The sequence below is a fragment of the Elephas maximus genome, chromosome 13 (assembly GCF_024166365.1).
Source record: "Elephas maximus indicus isolate mEleMax1 chromosome 13, mEleMax1 primary haplotype, whole genome shotgun sequence".
Lineage (NCBI taxonomy): Eukaryota > Metazoa > Chordata > Mammalia > Proboscidea > Elephantidae > Elephas > Elephas maximus.
Genome location: NC_064831.1, coordinates 54,301,941 through 54,327,851, shown reverse-complemented (window position 1 = coordinate 54,327,851; position 25,911 = coordinate 54,301,941). Strand labels below are relative to the sequence as shown.

The following is a 25,911-nucleotide window of genomic DNA, read 5'->3' as shown; positions in this document are numbered from 1 at the left end:
CGAGCAAAGCGTTCCAGCGAACCGAAGAGTGGGAGGGCCGCCACGGACCCTGCGGGACCTGCGGGGCGGGGCTTAGGCGCTGGGGGCGGGGCCGGGGCGGAGGGCTCCCTCCCCGGACACCTGACCCCGGGCCAGAACGCTGAGGTCTTAACAAGGGGGACCGAGAGAGCAGAAAAGAGGGAGCCGGGGCCACTCCGGTCCCTACGGCCCTTTGCGCTCCGGATAGCTTTAGCTTCCTAGGGAGATTTCGTTTGAATAAAGGAGTCTGAGTCCTGGTGGCGTGGTGGTGAAGAGCTCGGCTGCTAACGAAAAGGTCGGCAGTTCCAATCTACCAGCCGCTCCTTGGAAATCCTCTGGGACGGTTCTTCTCTGTCGCTATGAGTCCGCATCGACGGCAACGGGTTAGGGGTGGCTAAAAATGTTTGATAAACCTCTACATGCCACTTACTGAGCAGATAAACCCTCAGATTCCATAAATATTTCTGGTTGAGGTCTCTACACAGACTGCACAAAGTATCGGCATTTATTCTTTGGACAACATTCAGTTGATGCATTCAGGAAATACCTACTGAGCATCTACTGTGTGCCTGGCACCCCGCTGTGTCCTTGAGATACATAAATAAGCTCCTCGCCCATTAAGCGTTTACAATTTAATGATGGAGACAGGCATGTAAATAAACAATTTAACATGTTCAATAGTATGATGTGGTTTGGCAGAACACTGGAAAAGATCCCCAGTTCTGGTGGGAGAAGTCAGGAAGCTTCACAGAAGAGATGAAGCTCACAGGTCCTAAATTTGGTTGGAAGTTAGGATTATCTTCTCAATTGCTGTGGAGTGCAAACGGAGTGGAATAGATAGCAGGGAAATTATTAATCTCGGAACAAAATTTTCCTGGAATTTAAACTATTTACTGATTGTCTGGTGAGCCTACAGTCTGAATCAGTTAAACAAGTAAGACTGGAGTTTAAAAGTAAATGGGATATGTAATCATGGAATAACTCTGCAAACTAATCCTGACTTTCTTCTCAAAAGAGACGAAGCTTGCAATCAACTCTGACAAAATGGTTTAGTTTGTTTCCAATTGCAAACTCCTTCACATCAGCGGTTGGCTCTCTCACCAGGTCTGTTCAGTCACTTGAAGGTAGGGCTATCTTTGTATTCTCGGCATCCACAGGCCGTGCAGGGGAAATTAAGTACCCAATAAATGTTTGAGATTTGAAAGAAGGGATGGATAAAACGTCTAACATTATCAACCTGGTTACTGGCATCCATCACGGACATGAACACCAAAGGGCTTAAAACATTCTTTTTAGCATGGTGATCTCCAATCATTTCCAACCATCTCTTCCAGGGAAAGTTCTCCCGTTCTAAGTTGTCTTTGAAGGCACTTGGCAGAAATACTCAGTCCAACGGGAGTTGTGCTGTACTGAGGCCCTATGAGGCGAGAAAACCCAAAAACACTCCCCCGTCAAAGCCTAACCAGTCTGACTAGGTTCCCAAGACCTCCTGTTTCACAGCAACGGAAACTCACTTCCGGCACGACCAGGAAGTAAACGTTTCGTCTGAGAGTGGCTCCCTCGGAGAACTAACAGTCTCTCTGTACATGCTTTTCCAGCACTAGAAACCAAAACCTTCTCTTCTCCTACCTCTTCAGGATTCATCCTTAGCTTATCTCGAGAGCTGAATGAAGCAATCAGTGGCGGATAACCGACGGTTACACTCCCCCTCTTCCCGGCGGAAACTACAAGTCCCAGAATACAGCTCTCGCTCTTCCGAAGAAAACGACCGATACGTCCCAGCAGGCAATGCGCCTCACGGGTGACGAGTTTTTTTTTTTTGTTGTTCCGCGGAAACTGAGCAAGGCATGCTGGGGCTTGCAGTGCTTGCGGCGCCCTTCCTTAGGTCTTCCGCGCTACTCCGTCCGGTCCTGCCTATTATCTGTTCCCTGGACCCTTTAGGCTTTTCTTGGCCCGTTTGAAGATCAGAAAGTTTTAAGTTCGGAGACCGGCTGCTGAAAGACGGTGGCTCGGGTGGGACGGTCGCCAGGGATGGCGGAGCGTGAGGATGGAGCGGTTGTCCGGGCTGCTCTCCTGGACGCTGAGCAGAGTCCTGTGGCTCTCGGGTCTCTCTGAGCGGGGAGCTGCACGGCAGTCCCAGATCATGGAAGAGAAAGCGCTAGAGGTTTATGGTAATTAATTTACCCAGGGGTGCGTTTGGCTTTATACGTGAAGGCGGGAGTTGGGCGGAGTGGGACAGATGAGGGCCTCGCCTTGAGGGCTTGGAGTGGAGACCCGGGTTTTTCCCGGGTTTCGTCGGGAGAGTGGGAAGTTTTTTTCTGGGGTCCTAAGTCACGCGAGGATGTGGGAGTCCTGGGCTTTTTCTAAACGTGAGACAAGCCGAGCCTAGAGGTCTTAAACGCTTCATTGGCCTTGTCCGCCCCAAGCCCTCGTGGCCATCCCAAGACTTCTGGGCAGAGCAGGAATCTAGGGTGCGTGGTTAGGAAGCAAAGCTACGCCCAGCTGCCCCAGTGCACTCCTTGAGCCATCTTGCTTATCCCGAGTCCCTGGACACGCACTCCTACCCCCACGCGGAGGGCAGTGGTGGGTCACGCCAGATTTGGCGACTGGCCCAAGGTCACAGCCACTCTTGTGGCGAAGTCAGTAGGCAGAGGTCACCGAGAGAAGAGGACGAGATAGTTTCTCATATCTGGGCCTCACGCTTACAGTTTCTTTAATACAGCCCTGAAACCTGGAGTACTGTATGTGTGTGTGTATATATCTGTATTTTTTTAACGTATGTTTTAAACCTTTTCTTAATTTAACACTTGAGGCCATCTTCATTGTACAGATGAGGGAACTAAGGCATAAAATGCTTAAACACCTAGGTAGAGGTCACACAGAATCGGAATCAACTCGACGGCAGTGGTGGTTTAGAGGTCACACAGAGGGTAAGGATCAGAGCCCAAACCTAAAGCCCATGTTTTCTGATCCCAAACTTAGTGCACTTTCTATCACTTCTCAGTTGCCTCATGACTCTCCTTTTTTGGAATTATGTGGTGTTGTTTTTGAAAACTAAAAAGATTGGATCTAATGTTCCGAGATTCCTGCTGCCCGCAGGTGCAAGATCTAACCATGAGAATACAAATATAATTCAGGTAAGCATTACAGAAGAAAGTTGGGGATGGGGAAAGCTTTTGGAGCTAATTAGTTCGAGGCAGGTCTTACTTAATCAAACCCAAACCAAACCAGTTACTGTCCAGTGGATTCTAACTCATTGCAACATCAAGTATTGCAGAGTAGAACTGAGCTCCGTAGGGTTTTCAAGGCTGTGACCATATGTTGCAAGTAGAACTATGATCCAGAGGGTTAAGGCTATGACCCTTCGGAAGCAGATCTCCAGGGCTTTATTCCAAGGAACCTGTGGGTGGGTTTTAACTGATGACCAGTGCTTAACCGTTTATGCCACCCAGGGACTCCCTAAGCAACCTTACCAAACCAAACCCATTGCCGGCGAGTTGATTCTGATTCATAGCAATCCTATAGGACAGAGTAGAACCGCCCCATAGGGTTTCCAAGGAGCAGCTTGGTAGATTCGAACTGCCAACCTTTTGGTTAGCAGCCTGACCTCTTAACTACTGCGCCACCAGAGCTCCTAAGCAAACTGAGCCAGATAATTATGAGTGGAATGAGGTCTGTGAAGTACTTGGGCACATTCCTGTCCTGCCACACCTCTGTTGACCACAGATCTAAGGGCATTGGGATGCAACTTTGGAAGAGATGATTTGCACACCAGCTTACTACACTGAGGGAAACCTATACATGTAAAAATATCTATAGTATGTAGTAGAAGGCTATGGGCCTCAATAAGAGTTAACAGAAATTCTGAGGAAAGAGAGACACTAATTTCTGATGAGGGAGGGGAGATCTGGAAAAGCTTTAAGGAGCAGAGTCACTTGAGTCGAGTCTTGAAGAGTAAGTAGGGCCTGGGATGTATAGAAAGGAGACCCGGTGGCACAATGGTTAAGCAGCTTGGCTGCTGACAGGGCATTCGAACCCACCAGCCGTTCTGTGAGAGAAAGACGTGGCAGTCTGCTTCCATAAAGGTTACAGCTTTGGAAACTTAATGGGGCAGTTCTACTCTGTCCTATAGGAATCAATGGCAATGGGTTTGGTTTTGGGTTGGTTTGGATCTGTAGAGGATCAGGTCGAGGAAACTAGAGCAGAAGAATGGAGACAGGAAAGTAACATGTTTAAAGAATGGCAGGTAGTTGGAGCTACAAGGTAAGTTTGTGATTAAAGGAGGAAGCATGGTAGAAGGTTGTTTCATAGAGTAGGCTGGAATTGGATATTGGAGGGTTTTAAATACAAAGATTGTATATCAATGCAGAGCCGTAGAAGAATTTTTGTCAGGGGAGTAATGTGAGGAGAGCAACATTGATTTCTTTCTAAAGAAATAAATCCAAATTTCTCAAATCATTAGCGAACTAGAGAAGTTTAATAAGGGGTGAGATTTAATTTCAGGGTTGAGTAGCATATGCAGAATATAATACAGCTTGTGTAGATGAGCTTATATGGAAGGCATAGGATGAGGGGCAGAAAGGTTCTTTTCAAAAACTGTTTTCCAGAGCCCGGTGATGTCACAGCCTTGAGAAAGAGCTTTATCCTTTTCCCTGCCTACATTTTCGAATTCTCACTTATGAGCAAGTGAAAAGCTTAGGAGATAGCTGTTAGAAGGTACAGTTTAATTGACTTGTTTTTCGCAGCCGGATTTCTGATCAGAGGGGTGCTATAAATAATAGAACAAAACCTCAGGCTTGAGAACATCAAGCCCATCCTATATGAACTTCCTCTGCTTCTGTACTTTTCTGCCTCAGTATTTCTCTGTATCATTTTCCTTCTCTTCATCTTTTTCTCCAACTTAGAGTAAGAAGGAAATCTTGTCCCCTCCCAGGTCAACCCAGTTTCCCATTTTCTTGATTCTGTTCTCTTCTGTGTATTTATTACCTTCCTTCCCACTGCCCCTCAATTACATTTTCAGTCCCTCTTTCTCTGTTTGGAACCCTGGTGGCACACTGGTTAAGAGCTTGGCTGCTAACCAAAAGGTCAGGGTTCGGCTCTACCAGCCACTCCCTGGAAACCCTGCGGGGTTATACTGTGTGCTACAGGGTCCTACGAGTTGAAATCCAGTGGGTTCCTTTTTTTTTTGTTTTCTTCCTCAATTTGATCCTTCCCCTTAGGCTATAAAACATACTCAAGTTTCCTTATCTTTGTCATTGTTCTGGCTTCCTCTTAAAGCTACTGTCCTTTCTCTGCCCTTCCCTGCCAAGGCCCTAGGACTGCATTTTTAGTTCCATCTTGCTTCCAGTCTTGCAAACTGGCTTCCGCCTTCACCTCTTTACTGAAACTGCTTTCTTACAGGCTACAAATCAAAGACCTGTTCTAGCTCTTGCCAGCCTGAATTTTTCTAACATTTAATATTGTTAACTAGCCCTCATCCCTTCTCTACTTCTTGCTTTTCTTTCTTCACTCATCCATAAATTAGGTATTTCCCACTGCTTTATCTTTGGGTTTCTTTCCCTTTACACCAGTGGTTCTTACCCTGTCCTGCACTTGAAATAACCTGCGGATTTTAAAACTCTAAATGCGAGGCCACGCGCCAAACCAATTACATCAGAATCTCTGCAGCTGGGACCCAGATACCAATATTTAAAAAAAAACAAACTGTGTTTTAGGTGAAAGTTTACACGGCAAATTAGGTTCCCGTTTAACAGTTTTTATGCAGATTGTTCAGTGACATTGGCCACGTTTTTCAGTGTGTCAACATTCTCATTATTTCCATTCAGTTTATTCTTTTTGCATTAATCTAGCTTTCCTGCTCCTCCTTAGCTTCTCATCTTTGTTTTAGGGTAAATTTTGACCATTTGGCCTCATATAGTTGATTATTTAAGGGAGCACAGTACTCACAGGTGATATATTGTTTATTTAATAAGCCAATTTATTATTTGGCTAAAGGGTAACCTGCAGAAGTTCCAAGTTCAAAGGATATCTTAGGATGATAGTCTCAGAGGTCGCTGTAGTCTCTGTTGGTCTAGTAAGTCAGGCCTTTTTTTAGGAATTTGAGTTTTGTACAGTGTTTTTCTCCCTTTCTATTCAGGGCCTTCTGTTGTATCCCTGGTCAGAACAGTTGGTAGTGGTAGCCAGGCACCATCTAGTTCTTCTGGTTTCAGGCTAGATGGGGCCATGGTTCATGTCAGCGGTTAGTTCTGTGGACTAGTTTCTTCTTTGAGTCTTTGGTTTCTTTCATTCTCTTTTGTTCCAGATGAGTAGAGACTGGTAGTTGTATCTTAGATGGCCGCTCACAAGCTTTTAAGACCCCAGACACTACTCAGCAAACTGGGATGTAGAACATTATCTTTATGAACTGTTATGCCGGTTGACTGAGTTGTTCCACAAGACTATGGTCCTAAGCCTTCAAACCCAGTAAACCATTCCTGCGAGGTGTTTGGTTTTGCTAGATGTCAGTATTTTTTTTTAAAGCATTCCTGGTGACTCCAACGTTCAGTTTAGGTTGAAAAACTACTGTTCTCTCTCCTTTGTGAATCTCATGGGTTTGACAGCTACTGTAGCCTTGGTGCTCTGTTAAATCCTGTGCCACAGTTCAGTGTCTGGAAGGTTCCACCAGGTTGCCCCTTCCAAAACTAAGCCCATTGCCATTGAGTTGATTCCGACTCATAGCGACCCTATATGACAGAGTAGAACTGCCCCGTAGGGTTTCCAAGGAGCGCTGGGTGGATTCGAACTGCTGACCTTTTGGTAAGCAACTGAGGTCTTAACTGCTGTGCCACCAGTGCTCCAGACAAAAAAAAAAACCAAACCCAGTGCCGTCGATTCCGACTCATAGCGACCCTTCTATAGGACAGAGTAGAGCTGCCCCATAGAGTTTCCAAGGAGTGCCTGGTGGATTCGAACTGCTGACCCTTTGGTTAGCAGCCGTATCACTTAAGCAGTACGCCACCAGGGTTTCCAAGTGCTCCAGATTGCCCCTTAAGTACCTGAAAATCATTATGTATGGAATTGAACTCATTTACTCCAGCCCCCACATGAATTTTTTCCTGGGTTCTCTATTTCTCTTTATTCTAGCACCGTTCTCCGAGACACTTAGACTTGAAATCTGAGCCATTTTTTTTCTTTCCTTGTCTTCTGCACCCAAATAGTTACCAAATTTAGTTGATTCTGCCTTTGAAATTACTTCTTTATCTGTTCCCTCCTCTTTATTACAATTGTCTTGTGTTTATTTTAGGCCCATCTTTTCAGCTGGTGGAAAGCCTAGTGGCGTAGTGGTTAAGTGCTATGGCTGCTAACCAAAAGGTCGGCAGTTTGAATCCACCAGGTGCTCCTTGGAAACTCTGTGGGGCAGTTCTACTCTGTCCTATAGGGTCGCTATGAGTAGGAATCGACTCGAGAGCAGTGTGTTTTTTGGTTTGTTTTTTCAGCTGGTATTCCTGGCTTTTCTCTTTAGTTCAGAGTCTGCATTGGTGGATGAGTTACCAGCCAATCGGGTGCTGTCCATGTCACAGCACAGTGCTGTTCATAGCACTCCCTTGCTCACAACTTCATGACAGCCTGGCGTTGCCTGTAGCCTGTTGTAAAAGACTCTTGGTGGTCTGGCCCAAACCGTGTATCCTACTACTCCCCTTCACTTGTGCTGGCTTCCAGGCAGACTATTTGTTCTTTACTTTTCTTCACCTTAAATACCAGACATTGAAGTGTTACCCATTTTTGAAGGCTTAATTCAGATTTCACTTCCATACGGCTTGATACCACATTCTTCTAAGCTAAAGTTAACTCATCCTCTTGAGCTTCTTTGACACTTTTTTCATTCTTATCGTATTCTATCTTGATTTTTAACTATTTAATAGTAATTGATAATATTTTCAAGTGTGTGGCTCTGTACACTTTAAATGTATTGTTTAATATTTACAACTTTGACGTAAATTTTTGTCTTTATTTTATAAATGAGGAAACTGAGGTTTAGAGAGATGAACTAACTTGTCCATGGTCATAAAGCCAGTAAGTGGCCGAATCTGAATATCCGTCTGTCGGTCTTCAGAGTACATCCTCTAACCATTGTGCTACACCGAGTTTCCCTAAACCTTAATTTCTCCGCCACAGTAGTGCCTAGCAGAATTGTCTGCATAATAACATTTCAGTAAATATTTAAATATTCAGTAAGTGAGTTTAGAATCTTCTCTTATCAGTGGCTGCTCCCTACCTTTCCCTTTGCATTTGAATGAGGTGAGCATGCCCACCTGAAATTGGCACAATACCTACCCCCACTACCTTGTTGAGCCTTCATATATCCAGACTGGAAATGGGACACTCCTAAAGTGTTGGATCCAAGAAACTGAATGTGGTCTAATAATAACCCGAGAAAACAGTTTCCTCCAAAGGAAATTAGTAGTGCAGATTTCTGTTGGAAACTTGGGGCACTGTTGTACTTTTTGCTTAAACAAAAAGAAGTCAGTGTTTGGATTAGGATTGGCAAAATCAAGCTTATTTGGAATATACTTTTTTTTAATGTAACACTGTCTTTGATGCTTTTTTAGATTTGATTCGAAATATCCGAGACCCAGAGAAGCCCAATACTTTAGAAGAACTGGAGGTGGTAACGGAAAGTTGTGTGGAGGTTCAGGAGATAAATGAAGACGACTATCTGGTTATTATCAGGTTCACGCCAACAGTACCTCATTGCTCCTTAGCAACTCTTATTGGTGAGATTATGTACATATATTTTTTATTTTATATGTATATATATATAATTTTTTATGGTTAAATCTTTTTTTTTTTTTGATTGTGCATTAGGTCAGAGTTTACAGAGCAAATTATTTTCCCATGCGATAGTTTGTACATAAAGTGTTCTGTAACCTTGTTTTCATCCCCTGCAGTAGTATGTCAGCATTCTCCCCATTTCTGTCCTAGGTTCCCATTTCCTTTCATCCTGATTTTCTACCCCTTCCTACCTTCTCATCTTTGCTTTTGGGCAGATGTTGTCCTTTTGATCTCGTATAATTGATTGTCCTAAGGAGCACATTCCTCTCGGGTATCATTGTTTATTTTATAGGCCTGTCTGTGGTTTGGATGAAAGGTGGTCTCCAGGTGTATAGATGGCTTAATTCTAAATTATTTTTGCTAATACTGACACAAAATAAGAGTTTATACCATGTGTCACACTTTATGGTTTGCATACGTTCATCTTCTGTAATCCTCACAGTTAGCCTGCGAGGGAGTTAAAATATTATCTTCATCTTAAGATGAGGAACCTGAGGCAGTTTAAGTGACTTGCTCAGGATCGTCTAGCCAGGAAATGGTGGAGCTGGGGCTCAAACCCAAGACCTTGACCCCAAACCTATTTCTCCTTTTGATATACCATGATCCTTGTTTGATGTGCACATTCCCACAGACGATGGAGTCGGCCTCTCTCTTCAGTTGTGGAGGCTGGAGAGGGCACTGTCAGACTAGGACTGTTGCCTTCACCACCTTCTGTTTTAAGCTACTGTGTTGGCTTCTATGTAGTGTGGACAAAAGCCCAAGTGGGAGGGCACTTGTGAGGCAGTTTGCTACTCGAGGGAATACATTTCTAGTGTTTTGGAGTAGTTAGCAGTAAGATAGACAATAGGTATCTTTGAACATGTACTTTATTATATATAGTGAAAAGGGAGTTTATTTCAAACGAGATGTCCATCAGAAGGGGACTGATTAAATAAATGATGGTGTATATAAACAATAGGGAGCCCTGGTGGCACAATGGATAAGCGCTTGTCCGCTAACTAAAAGGTTGGTTGTTTGAACCTGCCAGCCACTCTGTGGGAGAAAGATGTGGCAGTCTGCTTCTATAAAGATTTACAGCCTTGGAAACCCTATGGGCAGTTCTACTCTGCCTGTAGGGTCGCTATGAGTCAGAATTGACTCAACAGCAATGATTTTTTTTTTTAACATAAACAATGGAATCGTATGCTGCTATGAGAAAGAATGAAAAAACTTTCCATGTGTTGATATAGAAAGATCTCTATGACATACTGTTAAGTGGTAAAAGCAAGTATAGTATTGCTACCATCTGTGTAAAAAAAGGCAAAAATACACATTTGTATTTAAAAATTTTTGAATCATGGGAATATATTACCTTTTGAAAAATAAATTTAAAAAAGGATTGAAAAAGGAAAAATGTAGAAAGGGGTTATATTGGAAAGATAAGGGAATGTCACAGAAACAAAGTACAAGTAGTTCTGCAGAGCCTCGTGGGAACGGGAAAGTTGTCAGGCTCTGTGTGTGTGTGTTTGGTTTATAGAGCTGTACGCTCTCTTTAGTTTCTACCCACTCTTTGTTTATGTATGGCCCCATCAGAGGTGCTACCAAGTGGCAACATTGGTTCCTAATGGGTATCAGTAGTTTCCAAATCTGGTTCCATGTTGCCATCACCTGGGGACCTTTTTAATACAGATTCCTGGAGCCTTTCACAAGACCTAATTCAGTAGAGCTGGACAGCCTTTAAGGAGCCCTGGTGGTGCAGTGGTTAAGCACTTGGCTGCTAACTGAAAGGTAAGTGGTTTGAACCCACCAGCCACACCTCAGGAGAAAGATGTGGCGGTCTGGTTCTGTAAAGATTATAGCCTTGGAAACGCTATGGGGCAGTTCCCCTCTGTCCTGCAGGGCTGCTATGAGTCAGAATTGACTCTATGGCAGTGGGCTCCCCCATCCTGTGCTGCAGTCCGGAAGGTACCACAGGCATGAAGCCAAGGAGATCATGGGGCTTGCTTTGCGTGTTTTCCTTCTCGGAGGGATCAAGCCCTGTGTTGCCTTGGGTCCAGTGTCTGAAAACAGTTGCTTCATATATCTTGTCTGGTTTATGGTTGTTTATGGTTTTGGTGGGGGAGCCTTTAAGTCTTTAAACATATTTATTAAAGCTGATATAAAGTCCTTGTCTGCTAATTCTAACCTCTGTCACCTCAGGGTTTATTTCTGTTGACTGATTTCTACCCTGGATATGGGTGACATTTTTCTGCTGCTTCACATCAGTGATAACTTTTTGTGTTTTGGATATTATGGATGCTATACTGCTTATGGTCTAGATTGTGTTGTCTCCCTTTAAGTAATGTTGAGTTTTGTTTAGGCAATGAATTTATTGGCAGATCATCTTGAAGGGAGTCTACTGCAGCCTTTATTTTAGGGATAAGAGACCTGTACCTCAAGTGTGGCCTTCAGGGATCTCATTTGAATGCCTGGGGTGTGTGATGAGATCTCTCTTACATTCTAGCTCATCACAATCTTCTTTGCCAGTACTGTGTGACCTCCAGAAGAGCCACTGAGCACGTAGCTCCTGAATGAATAATTGTTCTCTGGTCGGGCCTCACAGTCTCACCCTGTACATGTGCAGTTCAGTATTTAGCAAAGATGCCTATGCGGATTCCTGGGGCCTTTTCTCTGTACAACTCTCTCGTCTTTGGGAGTTGTACAGAGAAAAATTTTAGCCACTTCAGCAGCCTGTAACTCTGAGCTCTGCCTCCTCAGTTCTGCAAGACAGCTTGGGCTCTCCCATCCTGTGCTGCAGTCCAGAAGGCACCACAGGCATGAAGCCAAGGAGATCATGGGGCTTGCTTTGCGTGTTTTTCTTTCCTAGGGATCATGCCCTGTGTTGCCCTGGGTCCAATGTCTGAAAACAGTTGCTTCATATATTTTGTCTGGTTTATGGTTGTTTATGGTCAGTGGGCATGTCCAGTACTAGTTATCCCATAAGGTATGGAAGAAGTCTCAGACCTAGGATTCTGTATTAAAAACAAAAACAAACAAAACTCCCCAGTTGATTTTTATGAATGACCAGTCCTGTACCAGCGCCAAGATTGGCATTTGGGAATCATTAATGTAAATGTTTGACATAAGGGCCCTAGAGAGTGAAGATTTTAGGTGCTTCCTAGTATGTTAAAATGTGTGTTTCAATTATTTTTTCTCAGGCTAAAGACAAAAAACAAAACAAAACCTCTAAGCAAATATTGAACTATAATTAATAGGTTTCTTTTTCACAGAGGTTCCCTCAGGCTAAAGACAAAAAACAAAACCTCTAAGCAAATACGGAACTATAATTAATCGGTTTCTATTTCACAGAGGTCAGCAATCCCAAACTACTTTCTGTACATTCTAGGATTGAGCAAATAAATAAATATATTACAATTGGTGGGAGCCAGGTTTCTCCTGTTAGAGAATGGAGTTACAAATATGGAAAAGGGGAGGATCAAATGAACCCAGTGGTGCTGGATTGGAAGTGAAGATACCAGTGTGAACTCATGGGGTTAATATATGTAGACATCTAGACATAGAAGAAGACGTAGGATAGGAACAGAAATAGACATGTATGTGGTGGTTATATGTGTATTTATGATACATATGTGTGGGTGTATGCATACGTATGTATTTTATTGTTTTATAAAATATCAATGATTCTGGAACATCTTGTGCAAATAGTAAGTGGCCAAAGAATGATGGGGAGGTATCAAAAGTCACAGTTACTGAATAGAGAGTCCCTGAGCCCACGTTAATATAAATGAATAGATAAATGCTGTTGGAAAGCTCTCTTAGCTGAAGTCCAGCTAATAAATGCAGAAGGAATGATGGAATTGGAAAAGCACCATTTGGCAGCCCGTCACAGTGGGTGGAGGTGCAGTGACAGTATTTACATAGCCTCAGAGTTTCTCACCACGAGATACTTACTGACTCCTAAGGGTAAAATAGTAACTTTAAAGTGGAGAAACCTGCCAGACACCACCGTAACTGAATGATCAGAGTTAACAAGTGCCACCAATGAGGTGAATTGACAACATTCTACATTCTGATGTGATGCCTTCAGAAGAACTCAGCATCACTTCTTGGCATTCTGATAAAAAACGTATAATCTGAACCTAATTATGAGGCAGTATCAGGTAAACCCAAGTTGGAGGATAGTCAAGAAAACCACTGGTCTCTACTCGTAAAAATATTAGTGGTATGACATAGTAAGAAAGATTCAGAAACTTTTCCAGATTAAAGGAGACTAAAAAAACATTGACAAGGCCCTGGTGGCACAATGGTTAAGCGCTCGGCAGCTAATCGAAAGATCAGTGGTTTGAACCATGGGCTTTGTGGGAGAAAAGACCTGGCAATCTGCTCCTGTAAAGATTACAGCCTAGGAAACCCTATGGGGCAGTTCTGCTCTGTCCTGTATGGCCATTATGCGTTGGAATCAACTGGATAACAAACAACAAAGAAAGATGACCACTAAATGTAGCATATGATCTTGGATTTTCTTTTGCTCTAAAAAGACATTATTGGAAGATGTAGTAGTATTATTGATATTAATTTTTTTGATTTTGTTAATACTGTGGTTATGTAAGAGAATTTTTTGGTTTTAGGAGTACACTGAAGTATTTAGGGGTAAACTCTTAAATGGTTCAGAAAAAAGAAATGACTGTATATAGAGAAAGACAAATAAAGCAAATGTAATAAAATGTTAACCTTTGAAGAATCTTTGGGAATTTTTTTTTTTACCGGCAACTTTTCTCTAAGTCTGAAATTGCGCCCCCCCCACCAAAAAAAAGTGTGAAACAGAAATTGTCCCCAAACTAGCGGTCTAAATTAGAGTTATTTTAAGGGCCAGTTCTCAGGCATGTGAAATAGTTGAGTGGTCTATGCATCTGCTACAGCTCAGGTCAGTGTTTTACTATTGTTCCCACTATTGCTGTGATTTCTGTTGTAAGGATTAATTACTAGAATGAATGAAATATATGAAGAATGGTTTTTATTTCTCATTAAATATTATCCTTTAATTACATAGTCATATAGGTTACATACTAATCGTATACCAAATCTGTTGCCATTGAGTCATTCCTGACTCATAGCGACTCTATAGGATGGAGTAGAACTGTCCCTACGGTTTCCAAGGAGCAGCTGGTGGATTTGAACTGCCAGCCTTTTGGTTAGAAGACAAGCTCTTAACCAGTACACCACCAGGGCTCCATATAAATATATCATAATTCTTTTTAACTCTTTAGACTTTCGTAGTTGTACGTAATATTGCAACGGACAACTTTATACATTAAACTTTTTATACATCTCTAGTTATCCTCACGATGAATTTCCTGTCAGTAGAATTATTGGATCAGGTGGTGTAAATGTTTTTAAGCCTCTTAGTACATATTGGCAAATCCTTTTGGAAAATACTTTAGCAGTATGTGCAAAGAATCATTGAAAAGTTTATAGTCTTTGACCCAGGAATTAAGGAAATCATTTCATAGGAGAAAAACAGTAGCATGTACAAACTTTTGTAGTAAATTTATAATAATGAAACCTGGACAAAACTATCATATCCATGAATAGGGAAATGGAGCCAATATGATGGAATTTCATGTTGCTGTTGAAAATAATAAATAGAACCAAAGAATCAAAGTATCTCTGTGGGAAATGTTTGAAAGAACTTGAACGTTAAACTGAATTTGCATTCTGATTACAGTTATCAAAAAAGCTGTGTTTATGTGGACAAAAATGCACAGAGAATATGAAATGAAAATAATTGTTATGTAAGGGTGGTAAGATTAGGGTATGGTTTATATTTCAGATATGTGCACTTCTTGAGCAAAGTTTTGTTGTTTTTTCTGGCCTGTTATAGGTTTCAGTTAAGACCTTTGGCTTTTAAAGAGTGATACAGTTGTGTACCGCAGTAAATGTATTCAGGGTATGCGATTGGGAAATTCAGTGAAACCCTCTTTTTGGCTGATGTGCTGAGGGCATTTCTGATAAGCAGGTAGTTCTAGCAGGGAAAGGTGCTTGAGGAACTTACCTTGGTTGCTTAGGTTGTCACCTACTGAGTTACTCTGTGAGGAATTCCAAAGACAAGGAAGACTCAAAGGGGACAGGTGAGTAAGGCAGGGAAGCCAGTTGATACGCATTTGTGTTGGGTTAGCCCAGAGATGAATGGCTGAAGGCAGCTGTGGTACAATGGGGAGGGCATAGCATTTGGAGTCAGAAGGTCTAGGTTCAGTTCCCAGCTTTGCTGCTTGTTGGCTGTGTGTTGTTGAGCGAATCTTGGCTTCTTGGCTGTAAAATCAAAGTGATAAAATAGTAATACCAAAAACCAAACCCAGTGCCGTCGAGTCGATTCTGACTCATAGTGACCCTATAGGACAGAGTAGAACTGCCCCATAGGGTTTCCAAGGAGCACCTGGCGGATTCGAATTGCTGACCCTTTGGTTGGCAGCCATAGCACTTAACCACTATGCCACCAGGGTTTCCAGAATATTGGGCACTTACTATGTGCCAGGCACTGTTCTAAGCACATTACATAGCAATTTATTTACCTGTTTTGCGGATAAGAAAGCTGAAATGCAGAGAGGTTAAGTAACTTGCCCAGGATCACACAGCTAGTATGCAGAAAAGCCAATTTTGAATGTCAGGCATCTCTCTCAGTTAATACTGGCTCCCTTGAGGATAATGGTGCTCAGGAGAGTGCTTTGTGAATTATGAAGCAGCTGTTATTTACTTGGTGGGTGAAGCATCTGCCAACAGTGATTTTAACCATATGGATGCTCAGATGGTACACAAATAACAAATTAAGGAGATAGCATGGAGGTGGGGGAGGAGAACTCCCCCAGATGTGCTTTAAAGCAGATCCTCTAAAATGAGACCCCCTTAAGGAAATGATTGAGTCTTTTTAGAGTCCACTAATTTTTAATATTTGTTATGAAACTGCTATGCTCCATACTCTGAGCTAGGCCCAGTCTTGCTCCAGTCTCGCCTAATTCTTTTTCCTATTCTAGGGCTTTTCAAATGATTCTGTTAGATAACCTAAAGGTGTGAAGAAGACCAAAAGCAAATTAATTTCATACCTCCCAAAAAGACAGGTAGTCTAGCAATTATATTTTACAGAGTTGGGACAGTTTGGGTTTTTATTATTATTGTTTATTTTTGATCAAACCAAAATACTAAGAAAATGTTCTCGATAGGATAACAAGCCCTTATGTTTTTTGGGGGAGAGAAAATAAACTTCTCTGAGTAAAAGCATTCTGACTCTGCTTCTTCAAAGCTCATTACTGAAACACTCTTTTCATAATAAGAGCAGTTTGATTTATCTTCTGTCTAGAAGTATGGATTTAGTTATAAATTCATTCCTTATTTTGAGGTGGGGGAGAAGTGGAACATTGCCACTAAGATCAAGCCCAGTTTTGATTTCTCCTTCAAGTCTCAACTGGAAAAAGTATTGAATTTAGCAGTGGGGTGATAAACTGAACTTCAGAGGTGCTTGTTTTAGGGAAGGAGTTCTATTTGTATCTTGCAGACATAGAGGATTCCAAAATTGAGAGGTTTCTTATGGCCCTTTTTAAGTGGCTCTTACTTAGTTTTACATCTTGCGTGGCCTGGCCTGTTGTGAACATTTCAGTAAAGTCTGGAGAATGAACTGACCTGTGCTTGGAGACAGATTGATGTAGTATAAAGGGCCTGCGTTTTTCAGTGGTCTTGGGTTTCAGCTGCAGGTCTGCCACTTTATTATATCGTTGTCCTTGGGCAAGTTACTTTGTGACCTCGGTCTCATAATTTGTAAAATGGGGCTGGTAATACCGCTCTCACTGGAGGATCATAAGGAATAAGTAAGACTAAGTGGCTAGCATGGTGCAGGACTCAGAGGAGACCCTCAATAGATGTTAATTCTTGTCTCTCCTTTTGGAGGGAGCCCCGGTGGTGCAGTAATTAAAGCACTTGACTGCTAATCGAAAGGTTGGTGGCTTGAACCCACCTGCCGCTCCGTGTGAGGAAGATATGGCAGTCTGCTTACGTAAAGATTTACAGCCTTGGAAACAATATGGGGCAGTTCCACTCTGTTCTACAGGGTTGCTATAAGTCAGAATTGACTCGAAGGGGTGGGTTTTTTGTTGTTGTTGTTCCTTTGGCGTCACTAGCAGTGCCAGCAGCCCAGGAGCTATCCTTTAAGTCTACAGGGGGTATCCTGACTCTCCATGCACGATGGTGAGAGACAGAACAGTCATTTATACCACCGGAGTGAGCCAGAGCTGTTTTCAGCCCCTGAATTGTATGGAGGCACCTAGACGCTGCTGTATGCTCTTTCAAAAACCAACCAAAAGAAATAACTGGAACTTTTTTTTGTTTTCCGCTCTACAGGGCTGTGCTTAAGAGTAAAACTTCAGCGATGTTTACCATTTAAACATAAGGTAAGGAAGATTGACTTTTTGTTGTTTTTAATAATAGTTTCATTGAGATATAATTCACATACCACATACTCCACTCATTTAAACTGTACAATTCAGTCGTTTTCATTGTATTCACAGTTGTACAACTGTCACCACTATTAATTTTGGAACATTTTCATCACCCCGAAAGAGACCTTGTGCCCATTAGCGGCAACTTCCTGTTCTTCCCCTCTTCCCCCTCCCCTAATACCAAGCCCTAGTCAACAACTAATCTCTCTCTTTTTTTCTTCTTGCAATTATTACCTGAACAAAGTGGGTTGTTTGTAGTACCCAAAGCCTGGAATTCAACCATTTCCTACAGCCCGGATTCTGTTGATTTTTGTCCCCATGTCATTGTACACATTCTTTTGCCTCTTGTATTTCCTATAAATCCTAGTTAGATCCAGATACTTGATCAGATTCATAGTATTTTTTTTGTTTTACTTTTTTCTTAGCAAGCTCATTTCATAGGTGGTATTGTGTGCTTCCTGTTGTCTCACATTAGGAGACGGAATAGCTGATTGTCTTTTTGTGATGTTAAAATTGATCAGTGGGCTCAGGTGTTGTCAGCCTGATCTATCCATCTGTTATAAAGTTCCCTTTCAGCTTGTCGTTTTAGACTTTTAACAGCCATTGATGATCATTTCTAGAATGGGTTAGCGTTATGCCACTAAGGGAATGTCTATGAGCTGTGTCTTTTAAAGAAAGAGTGAACTAGATGGTCTCTAAGGTCTTTTCACTCTCTAATAGGCTGATTATTTTCACTCATGGGAAGCATTTATCTCAGCAGTAAATAAGAACTAGTTCATATGGTCCAGTGTTTTCTGGAGAGTAGACATGTCATCATCACTCCACCACCACCCGTTGCCAATGAGTCGATTCCGACTCATAGTGACCCCATATGACAGAGAGTAGAATTGCCCTGTGGGGTTTCCAAGGCTGTAATCTTTACAGAAGCAGACCGCCACATCTTTCTCCTGTAGAGTGACTGGTGGGTTTGAACTGCCTACCTTTTGGTTAGCAGCTGAGCACTTAACCATTGTTCCACCGGGGCTCATTTATATATTAGCATGCCCTATCTGCCAAGGGATTAGCAATAATTTCACGTGTTTGTCCCAAAAGCTCTGGTTTGTGGCGGTTAGCTAATTTGAAGAGGTACAGCAGACCAGAAGGAATAGCTTAACCAGTAGGATACTTGAGGATAAATTCAGGAAGATAACAGTGAGTGAGAAAAGGAGGGCGCTGAAAACTGTATATATTGTGACCCCGTTTTTGTAAAACAAGCAAAATGAAAAGAAACCTCCAACCTTGGTGTGTATGTGATATGTATAAACCAAACCCAACCCAGTGCCGTCGAGTCGACCGACTCATAGCGACCCTATATGAGTGTGATATGTATGTACGGATGTATGTGTGTGTGTCATATGTATGTATGCATGTGTATGTGATATTTGTGTATGCACATATATGTGTGTGATATGCATGTAGGCATGAATATGTGTGTGATATTCGTGTATGCATGTATGTGTGCGATGTGTATGTAGGCATGTATATGTGTGATATTTGTGTGTACGTGAAATGTGTTTGCCCATTTGTATGTATATGTATGTACGCATGTATATGTGTGTGATATTTGTGTATAGATGTATATCTGTGTGATATGTACACATGTATGCGTGTGTGATATTTGTGTGTACATGAGATGCGTGTTTGCCCGTATGTATGTATAATCTGTGTAAGATTATGAGTATAGGGAAAAATACAGAAGAAATTACATTAGATTGGTAACTTGGCTTTCCTGGAGGGTGGGGCAGGAGGAAGTTAGATACTGATTTGGAAGGAAGAGGTAGAACCTGGGGGAGCGATATATCCACCAGTAAAATAACAGGTATGACATCTCGTTTGTATAAAATGGTATTTGTGCATTGTTGTTGTTAGGTGCCACCGAGTTGATTCCAACTCACAGTGACCCCATAGGGTTTTCTTGGCTGTAATCTTTATGGGAGCAGATTGCCAGGTCTTTCTCCTGTGGAGCTGCTAGGCGGGTTTGAACCACCAGCCTCTCGGTTAGCAGCATAGTGCTTAACTGTTGTGCTACCGGGGCTCCTTACTTGTGTGTATATATAAAAAATTAGTGGGAATGCCCCACACAACCCTTCCCTAGATGAGCAAAATAAAAAATCTTGCTAATTTCCATCCTCGTTTTAGAGAAGAACATGAGAGCGTCGTCCCTAAGTCTTGGATATCGGAGACAGATTTGGGCTCACGTTCCTAGACTCTTAAGTCCACTGTGCATCTCACCTCACTTTCATCTTCAAATGCTTTAATGTCTGCTTTCAATATATGTTCTTTCCAGTTGGAAATCTACATTTCGGAAGGAACCCACTCAACGGAAGAAGACAGTAAGTGAATCCTGACGTAATAAAGAACAACTTCAGATAATACTTTATGCTGGATACGAGGTCCTTCTGCCAGCCAAGTGATATTTGCAAAAAAGTGCAAAATGAGTTCTTAGCACTTCTTTCACAGACGGAGAAACCCAGGCATTTCAAGGAAGTAATTTTTTTCCAGGGTTACGTAGTGGGATTGTGGGTGAAATAGAGCCAGGCCCTGTGGGTGTTGACTGGTTTAGGCCAGTGGTTGCACATCTGTAAAGAATATCTAGCTCTAGGGACTTTGACTTGAGCTCTAAAGAGGGCTTGATTCTTTATCTTTAGTGGAAGGATAGACAGGTGTGTCCTTGAAAGTCAGTGAATTTGATGGGTCTTAGAAGGTCTAGCAATAACGCTTTAGAGAACCTTGGGTAGGTGTTCTCTCTCTGGGTTAATGTATCAAATGAGTGTAGGGAACTTTTTTTATATAGCAGACCTCTGGTCTACAGACAGGAATCAACCAGTAGCTACTTAAAAATAGCAGAGGCAGGGTCTGGGAAAAGCAAAAGACAGAATATTGTACATGACCTACTGGTTACCTTAAAAACAAAAAAATTTATCTGCAAATGATAAAGAGCAAATAATGAGACATACATTTAAATTGCATGTTGTGCCTCACTTTCATCGCTAGGTAATTGAGAAGTTGGAAGAACGACAGCAGAGCAGGGGAAGAAAGACATAGGCAGAGCATAAGAGCAGCAGTAAGATAGATACGGAGAGTAAGACAGTAACTCAGAAAGGCACCCCAGGGACAGGGAGAGATGCACAGAAACAGACACAGAAGAGGTACAGAGGGAAGCCCACTGCTTTCAGAGGAGCAGCCATCAAGGTATTGCCATGGAAACTCTTAAAACCGTGATCTGTTTTTACAGTTCCAAACGTGGATTATTTAATCCTCATGGGCTACATTTATTCAAACCCTGTAAGCTGACAACTTGTACTTCTTAATTCAAAGAATAAAAGAGTTTAGATATGCCTAAATCCACCTTGGAGCATGGGTGGCACAGTGGTTGAGAGCTCAGCTGCTAATCAAAAGATTGGCAGTTTGAGTCCACCAGCTGCTCCTTAGAAACCGTGTGGGGCAATTCTACTCTGCCCTATGGGGTTGGTATGACACAGAATCGACTCAATGCCAATGTTTTTTTTTTTTTATCCACCCAAGTTGTTCTTTTGAAACACCTCTTAATTATAGAATCTGATGAGAATAACAGTATATTTTTTAAAATTTTTTATTGTGCTTTAAGTGAAAGTTTACAAACCAAGTCAGTCTCTCATACAAAAGCTTATATATACCTTGCTATATCCGCCTAATTGCTCTCCCTGTAATGAGACAGCACACCACCTCCCTCCACTCTCTCTTTTTGTGTCCATTCGGCCAGCTTCTGACTCCCTCTGCTCTCTCATCTCTCTTCCAGACAGGTGCTGCCCACATAGTCTCATGTGTCTACCTGATCCAAGAAGCTCGTTCTTCACCAGTATCATTTTCTATCCCATAGTCCAGTCCAATCCCTGTCTGAAGAGTTGGCTTTGGGAATGGTTCCTTGTCTTGGGCTAACAGAAGGTCTTGGGACCATGACCTCCAGGGTCCTTCTAGTCTCATTCAGACCATTAAGTCTGGTCTGTTTACGAGAATTTGGTGTCTGCATCCCACTGCCCTCCTGTTTCCTCAGGGGTTCTCTGTTGTGTTCCCTGTCAGGGCAGTCATCCGTTGTAGCCGGACACCATCTAGTTCTTCTGGTCTCAGGCTGATGTAGTCTCTGGTTTATGTGATCCTTTCTGTCTCTTGGGCTCATAATTACCTTGTGTCTTTGGTGTTCTTCATTCTCTTTTGCACCAGGTGGGTTGAGACCAATTGATGCATCTTAGATGGCCACTTGCTAGCATTTATTACCCCAGAAGCCGCTCTCCAAAGTGGGATGCAGGATGTTTTTTAATAGATTTTATTATGCCAATTAACCTAGATGTCCCCTGAAACCATGGTCCCCAAACCCCCGCCCCTGCTTACGCTGGCCTTCGAAGTGTTCAGTTTATTCAGGAAACTTCTTTGCTTTTAGTTTAGTCCAGTTGTGCTGACCTCTTCTGTATTGTGTGTTGTCTTTCCCTTCATGCAAAATAATTCCTATCTACTATCCAATTTTTTTTTATCCAATTAGTGAAAACCCATCTCCCTTCCTCCCTCCCTCCCCCCTCTTGTAACCATCAAAGAATATTTTCTTCTCTGTTTAAACTATTTCTCGAGTTCTTATAATAGTGGTCTTAGAATCGACTCAAGGGCACTGGGTTTCTTTTTTTTATATATACAATTTTTGTCCTTTTGCAACTGACTGATTTCACTCAGCATAATGCCTTCCAGATTCCTCCATATTATGAAATGTTTCACGGATTCATCATTGTTCTTTATCGATGTGTAGTATTCCATTGTGTGAATATACCATAATTTATTTATCCATTCATCCGTTGATGGGCACCTTGGTTGCTTCCATCTTTTTGCTATTGTAAACAGTGCTGTATATCTGTTCATGTAAAGGCTCTTAATTCTCTAGGATATGTTCCAAGGAGTGGGATTGCTGGATTGTATGGTAGTTCTAATTCTAGTTTTTTAAGAAAGTGCCAAATCGATTTCCAAAGCGATTGTACCATTTGACATTCCCACCAGCGGTGTATAAGTGTTCCAGTCTCTCCACAACCTCTCCAACATTTTTTATTTTGTTTTTTGGATTAATGCCAGCCTTGTTGGAGTGAGATGGAATCTCATTGCAGTTTTGATTTGCACATCTCTAATGGCCAGTGATCGTGAGCATTTCCCCCGGTGTCTGTTAGCTACCTGAATGTCTTCTTTAGCGAAGTACCTGTTCATATCCTTTGCCGGTTTTTTAATTGGATTATTTGTCTTTTTGTTGTAGAGTTTTTGCAGTATCATGTGATTTTAGAGATCACACGCTGATTGGAAGTGTCAGAGCTAAAAACTTTTTCCCAATCTGTAGGTAATCTTTTTACTCTTTTGGTGAAGTCTTTGGACGAGCATAGGTGTTTGAACAGTATTAAGTTTTATGATTTTTAAAAAAATTTTTATTTAGTAAGTAGTTATTGAGTGCCTCTTGTGTGTAGGTACAGTGCAGCCTTTGAAGTGTATCCTTGTCCTTGTGGAGCCTGTGTGGTAGCAGGAAGAAACTGAATAAATTGAAATTGTCTAGATAGAGTAATATGTTTTCTTCATAAGACATTTCAGCAACATCCCAGAAAAGTCAGTGTTAAGAATATAGACGTTTCTCTTTTCAACTTTTCTATCCAAGAGTGCAATTAGCAAATTATAGACAGCAGATAATGTGAAGTTTCATGCAGACTGAATTAAAAAAAAAAAAAAATCCAATAGATTAAGAGGAAGAGACGTGAACAGAAAATTCACACAAGAAGAACTAATAAATAAACGTGGAAAATGTTCTATCTCTTAATCCAAAACCCCTTGCTCTTGAGTGGATTCCAACTCATAACGCAGGAAAAGCAAATTACAACAATAATACGGGGTCACTTTTCCCGTGTGTGTGTTTAATAATTATACCAGGTATTGGTGGCAAAACTGATAATACTCGTGTATTGCTGTTGATGATGTAAATCGGTAAATAATTTGGGGAAGTAATTCAGTGATACGAATCAAACCATAAAAATACTCATACTTTTGATCTAATAATCCCACTTTCATGAATTTTTCCAAAAAGAAGGCTGTGTGTTTAAAGGTGCTGATTGTTGTACAGTCTTCATAATTAATTTAGAACTCTTGTAATTTTTGCTGTGTTACATAACCCTGTAGTTTTGAAAATGCACTTAAGGGGAAATAGAGCAATTTTCAAAATTGTATTTACTCAGAATATAACTATGCGAGAATATATGGACAAAGACTGAACAGAAAGAAGTTAAAATAGACGTGGCAGTGTGGTAGGATTATGGTTTTTTTTTCTCTCTCTCTTAAGTTTGCCTTTTAGTACTTGGAAATGGCATTATGAGTAAGTAGCCAACAATAGCTTCATTTAAGTTCTCAAAGAGTTAAATAGCAGGGTAAACATTTTACCCAGCTAATAAAAATACTATCTGTCCTTTCCTGTTGACACAGTTCTGCTAACTGTTGTCTATGTGTTTTGCAGTAAACAAGCAGATAAACGATAAAGAGCGAGTGGCAGCTGCAATGGAGAACCCCAACCTCCGGGAAATCGTGGAACAGTGCGTCCTTGAACCTGATTAATAGCTGTTTTAAGAGACATTGAACTGTAATTATTTGATATATTTGTTTAAACTCTTTGTAAAATGTAAAAGACTCATGTTTAATACGTAGGTGATTTGTACCTCAGAAGATTTTTTTTAAAGAATTATTTCCAAGCAAGATTTAATTGTAAGATAGTACCTAGTTTGTTCAGGGATAACCTTCTCAGGATTTGTAACACTTAAGTGATCAGACAGAAATATTTTCTAGTTATTATGTTTAAGATGAGTTACTATTTTTCTGATGCTTGTTCTATACAACTACTTTTCATGTCAAATGTCTACTGTGCCCAGATGTGTTCAGTTGAAATCATTATTCTGTAAAATATGAATAAACCGAGATGATTCTTGTAGTGATTCATTTTAGAATGTTTTTATTCAGTAATAGATTTTTGTGTAAATGTAATGTCATTTCCTTAAAGATGTTTCCAGAGATTTATTTTTGCTGATTGTGTAGAATCAGAGATTTGAGAACCTCTAAGAGATCGTCAAGCCTAGGACCTGCCCTTCCTCCAAGGGTGGTCCTGGACCTGGTTATATATGAGAACAGATGTGAAGAGGTCAGATGGCACATCCAGTTTTGAAGATCAGGAAGTTCCCTCAAGAAGCGTTAGGTTAAACCAATCTAAATTTATGGTTTCTTCTTTATTTGTAGTTTGTTCAGTTTGCTTTAGGGGATAGTGGCCATTTAATTGCAAAAAGGTGTGGTTGGAGGCATAAGAAGGTTTGGTAAGCAGCTTCCAAGATGGCCCCCAGTGATCCTCGCCTCCTGGTACACATGCCTTTGTATAGTTTCTTTCCGTATTTAATCAGAGCTGGTCAGTGTGATCAATAAAGTATGGCAGAGGTGACAGTGCATGACTTCTGGGGCTACATCATAAAAGGTGATGCTGTTTCCACCTTGGTCTCTTGTATTACTCCTTCTCCGGGAAGCCAGCTACCATGTCTTGAGGACACTCAGACGGCCCTTTGGAGGATCCCGCGTGGAATGGAACTAAGGCCTCCCAGCAATGACCAGCACCAACTTGTCGACCATGTGACGACCCACTTGGGAAGTGATCCTCCAGCCTCAGTCAGGCCTTCAGATAGCCACAGCCCTAGTCAACATCTTGACTGGAACCTCATGAAGCTCCTGGGCCAGAACTGCCCAGCTAAGCTACTCCCAAATTCCTTACCCACAGAAGCTGTGAGAAGTAATGAATGTTTGTTGTTACTTGATGCCACTAAGTTTTGGGGTAATTTGTTACGCAGAAGTCAGTAATGAACATGCAAGCTGTTAGAATGGAACTCTTCCTGCCTCAGATTTAATTGAGGATGCTAAGGGGGGAAACGGGAGAATCTGCTCTATGGTTTTTGAACCTCTTTGTCTACTTCAGGGATAGGTTTTGAGAGAACAGAGAGTTTGGTGAGAAGACTCATGAAGCTGTTGTTGTGCTGAGTCCTTATCTCCATTTTGGCAGAAGGTTGGAGATGCAATGCCTTCTACCATTACCTGCTAAGGGGAACTTCAAGGGGACAACTTGGACAGTTTGGAAATATGTCTTCTGCAGTTGGGAAGCCCAGAACACTGATGCCTGGATCAGGCCTGCGAAAGAAAGCAGAAGTGGACTGAAGACTATAGTCTGACTTCTGGCTAGGAAATCTAGAGTACAAAACAAAGGCTGGGTTGATTGTGTTCATGGCTGAGCCCTCATGACAAGGGGTATATGAAAGTTTCTCATGGACCCTGCTGTGAGGTCATATTTGACACTGTCCAAGAGGCCATCAACCGGGCCAAGGAGATCTCAGCAGAAGGGGTCTGGACATATCCCACCTGGTGCCCAGGGACTGAGGAGAGGACAGCAAGCAGGCAGTGAGGGCGGAGATGTACCTGCCAGGGTCAAGGGCAGAGCAAAAACCTCCTACGCCCAAGAGGGTGCCATCCTAAGGAAAGAGCCAGCTCTGGTCACCAGGCAGGCCCAGAG

The 25,911-nt window shown here is 41.9% G+C and overlaps 1 protein-coding gene across 3 annotated transcripts; it reads left to right on the top strand.

The window, feature by feature from the left end:
• Window positions 1-1,829: 1,829 nt before the first annotated feature.
• CIAO2A (cytosolic iron-sulfur assembly component 2A) lies at window positions 1,830-24,300 on the top strand. 3 transcript variants are annotated; one of them, XM_049906030.1, is made up of 6 exons: window positions 1,830-2,189; window positions 8,607-8,771; window positions 17,194-17,243; window positions 19,618-19,663; window positions 22,597-22,673; window positions 23,833-23,911. In XM_049906030.1, exons 1-5 carry the CDS (start codon window positions 2,066-2,068, stop codon window positions 22,635-22,637), a joined length of 426 nt encoding a protein of 141 aa, XP_049761987.1. In that variant the 5' UTR covers window positions 1,830-2,065; the 3' UTR covers window positions 22,638-22,673; window positions 23,833-23,911. The 3 variants fall into 3 exon arrangements, with proteins under 3 accessions (XP_049761987.1, XP_049761986.1, XP_049761988.1); XM_049906029.1 differs by lacking the exon at window positions 22,597-22,673 and having other exon boundaries at window positions 1,831-2,189; window positions 23,833-24,300; XM_049906031.1 differs by lacking the exons at window positions 19,618-19,663; window positions 22,597-22,673; window positions 23,833-23,911 and adding an exon at window positions 19,470-19,603 and having other exon boundaries at window positions 1,831-2,189.
• The last annotated feature ends 1,611 nt before the right edge of the window (window positions 24,301-25,911 follow it).

Bases quoted from the DNA above. Each gene is read 5' to 3' on its own strand.
- CIAO2A (XM_049906029.1), top strand. From the start codon at position 2,066: ATGGAGCGGTTGTCCGGGCTGCTCTCCTGGACGCTGAGCAGAGTCCTG. The intron at 8,772-17,193 runs GTGAGATTATGT...TCCGCTCTACAG, and splicing joins CTCCTTAGCAACTCTTATTG to GGCTGTGCTTAAGAGTAAAA. The intron at 17,244-19,617 runs GTAAGGAAGATT...TGTTCTTTCCAG, and splicing joins GTTTACCATTTAAACATAAG to TTGGAAATCTACATTTCGGA.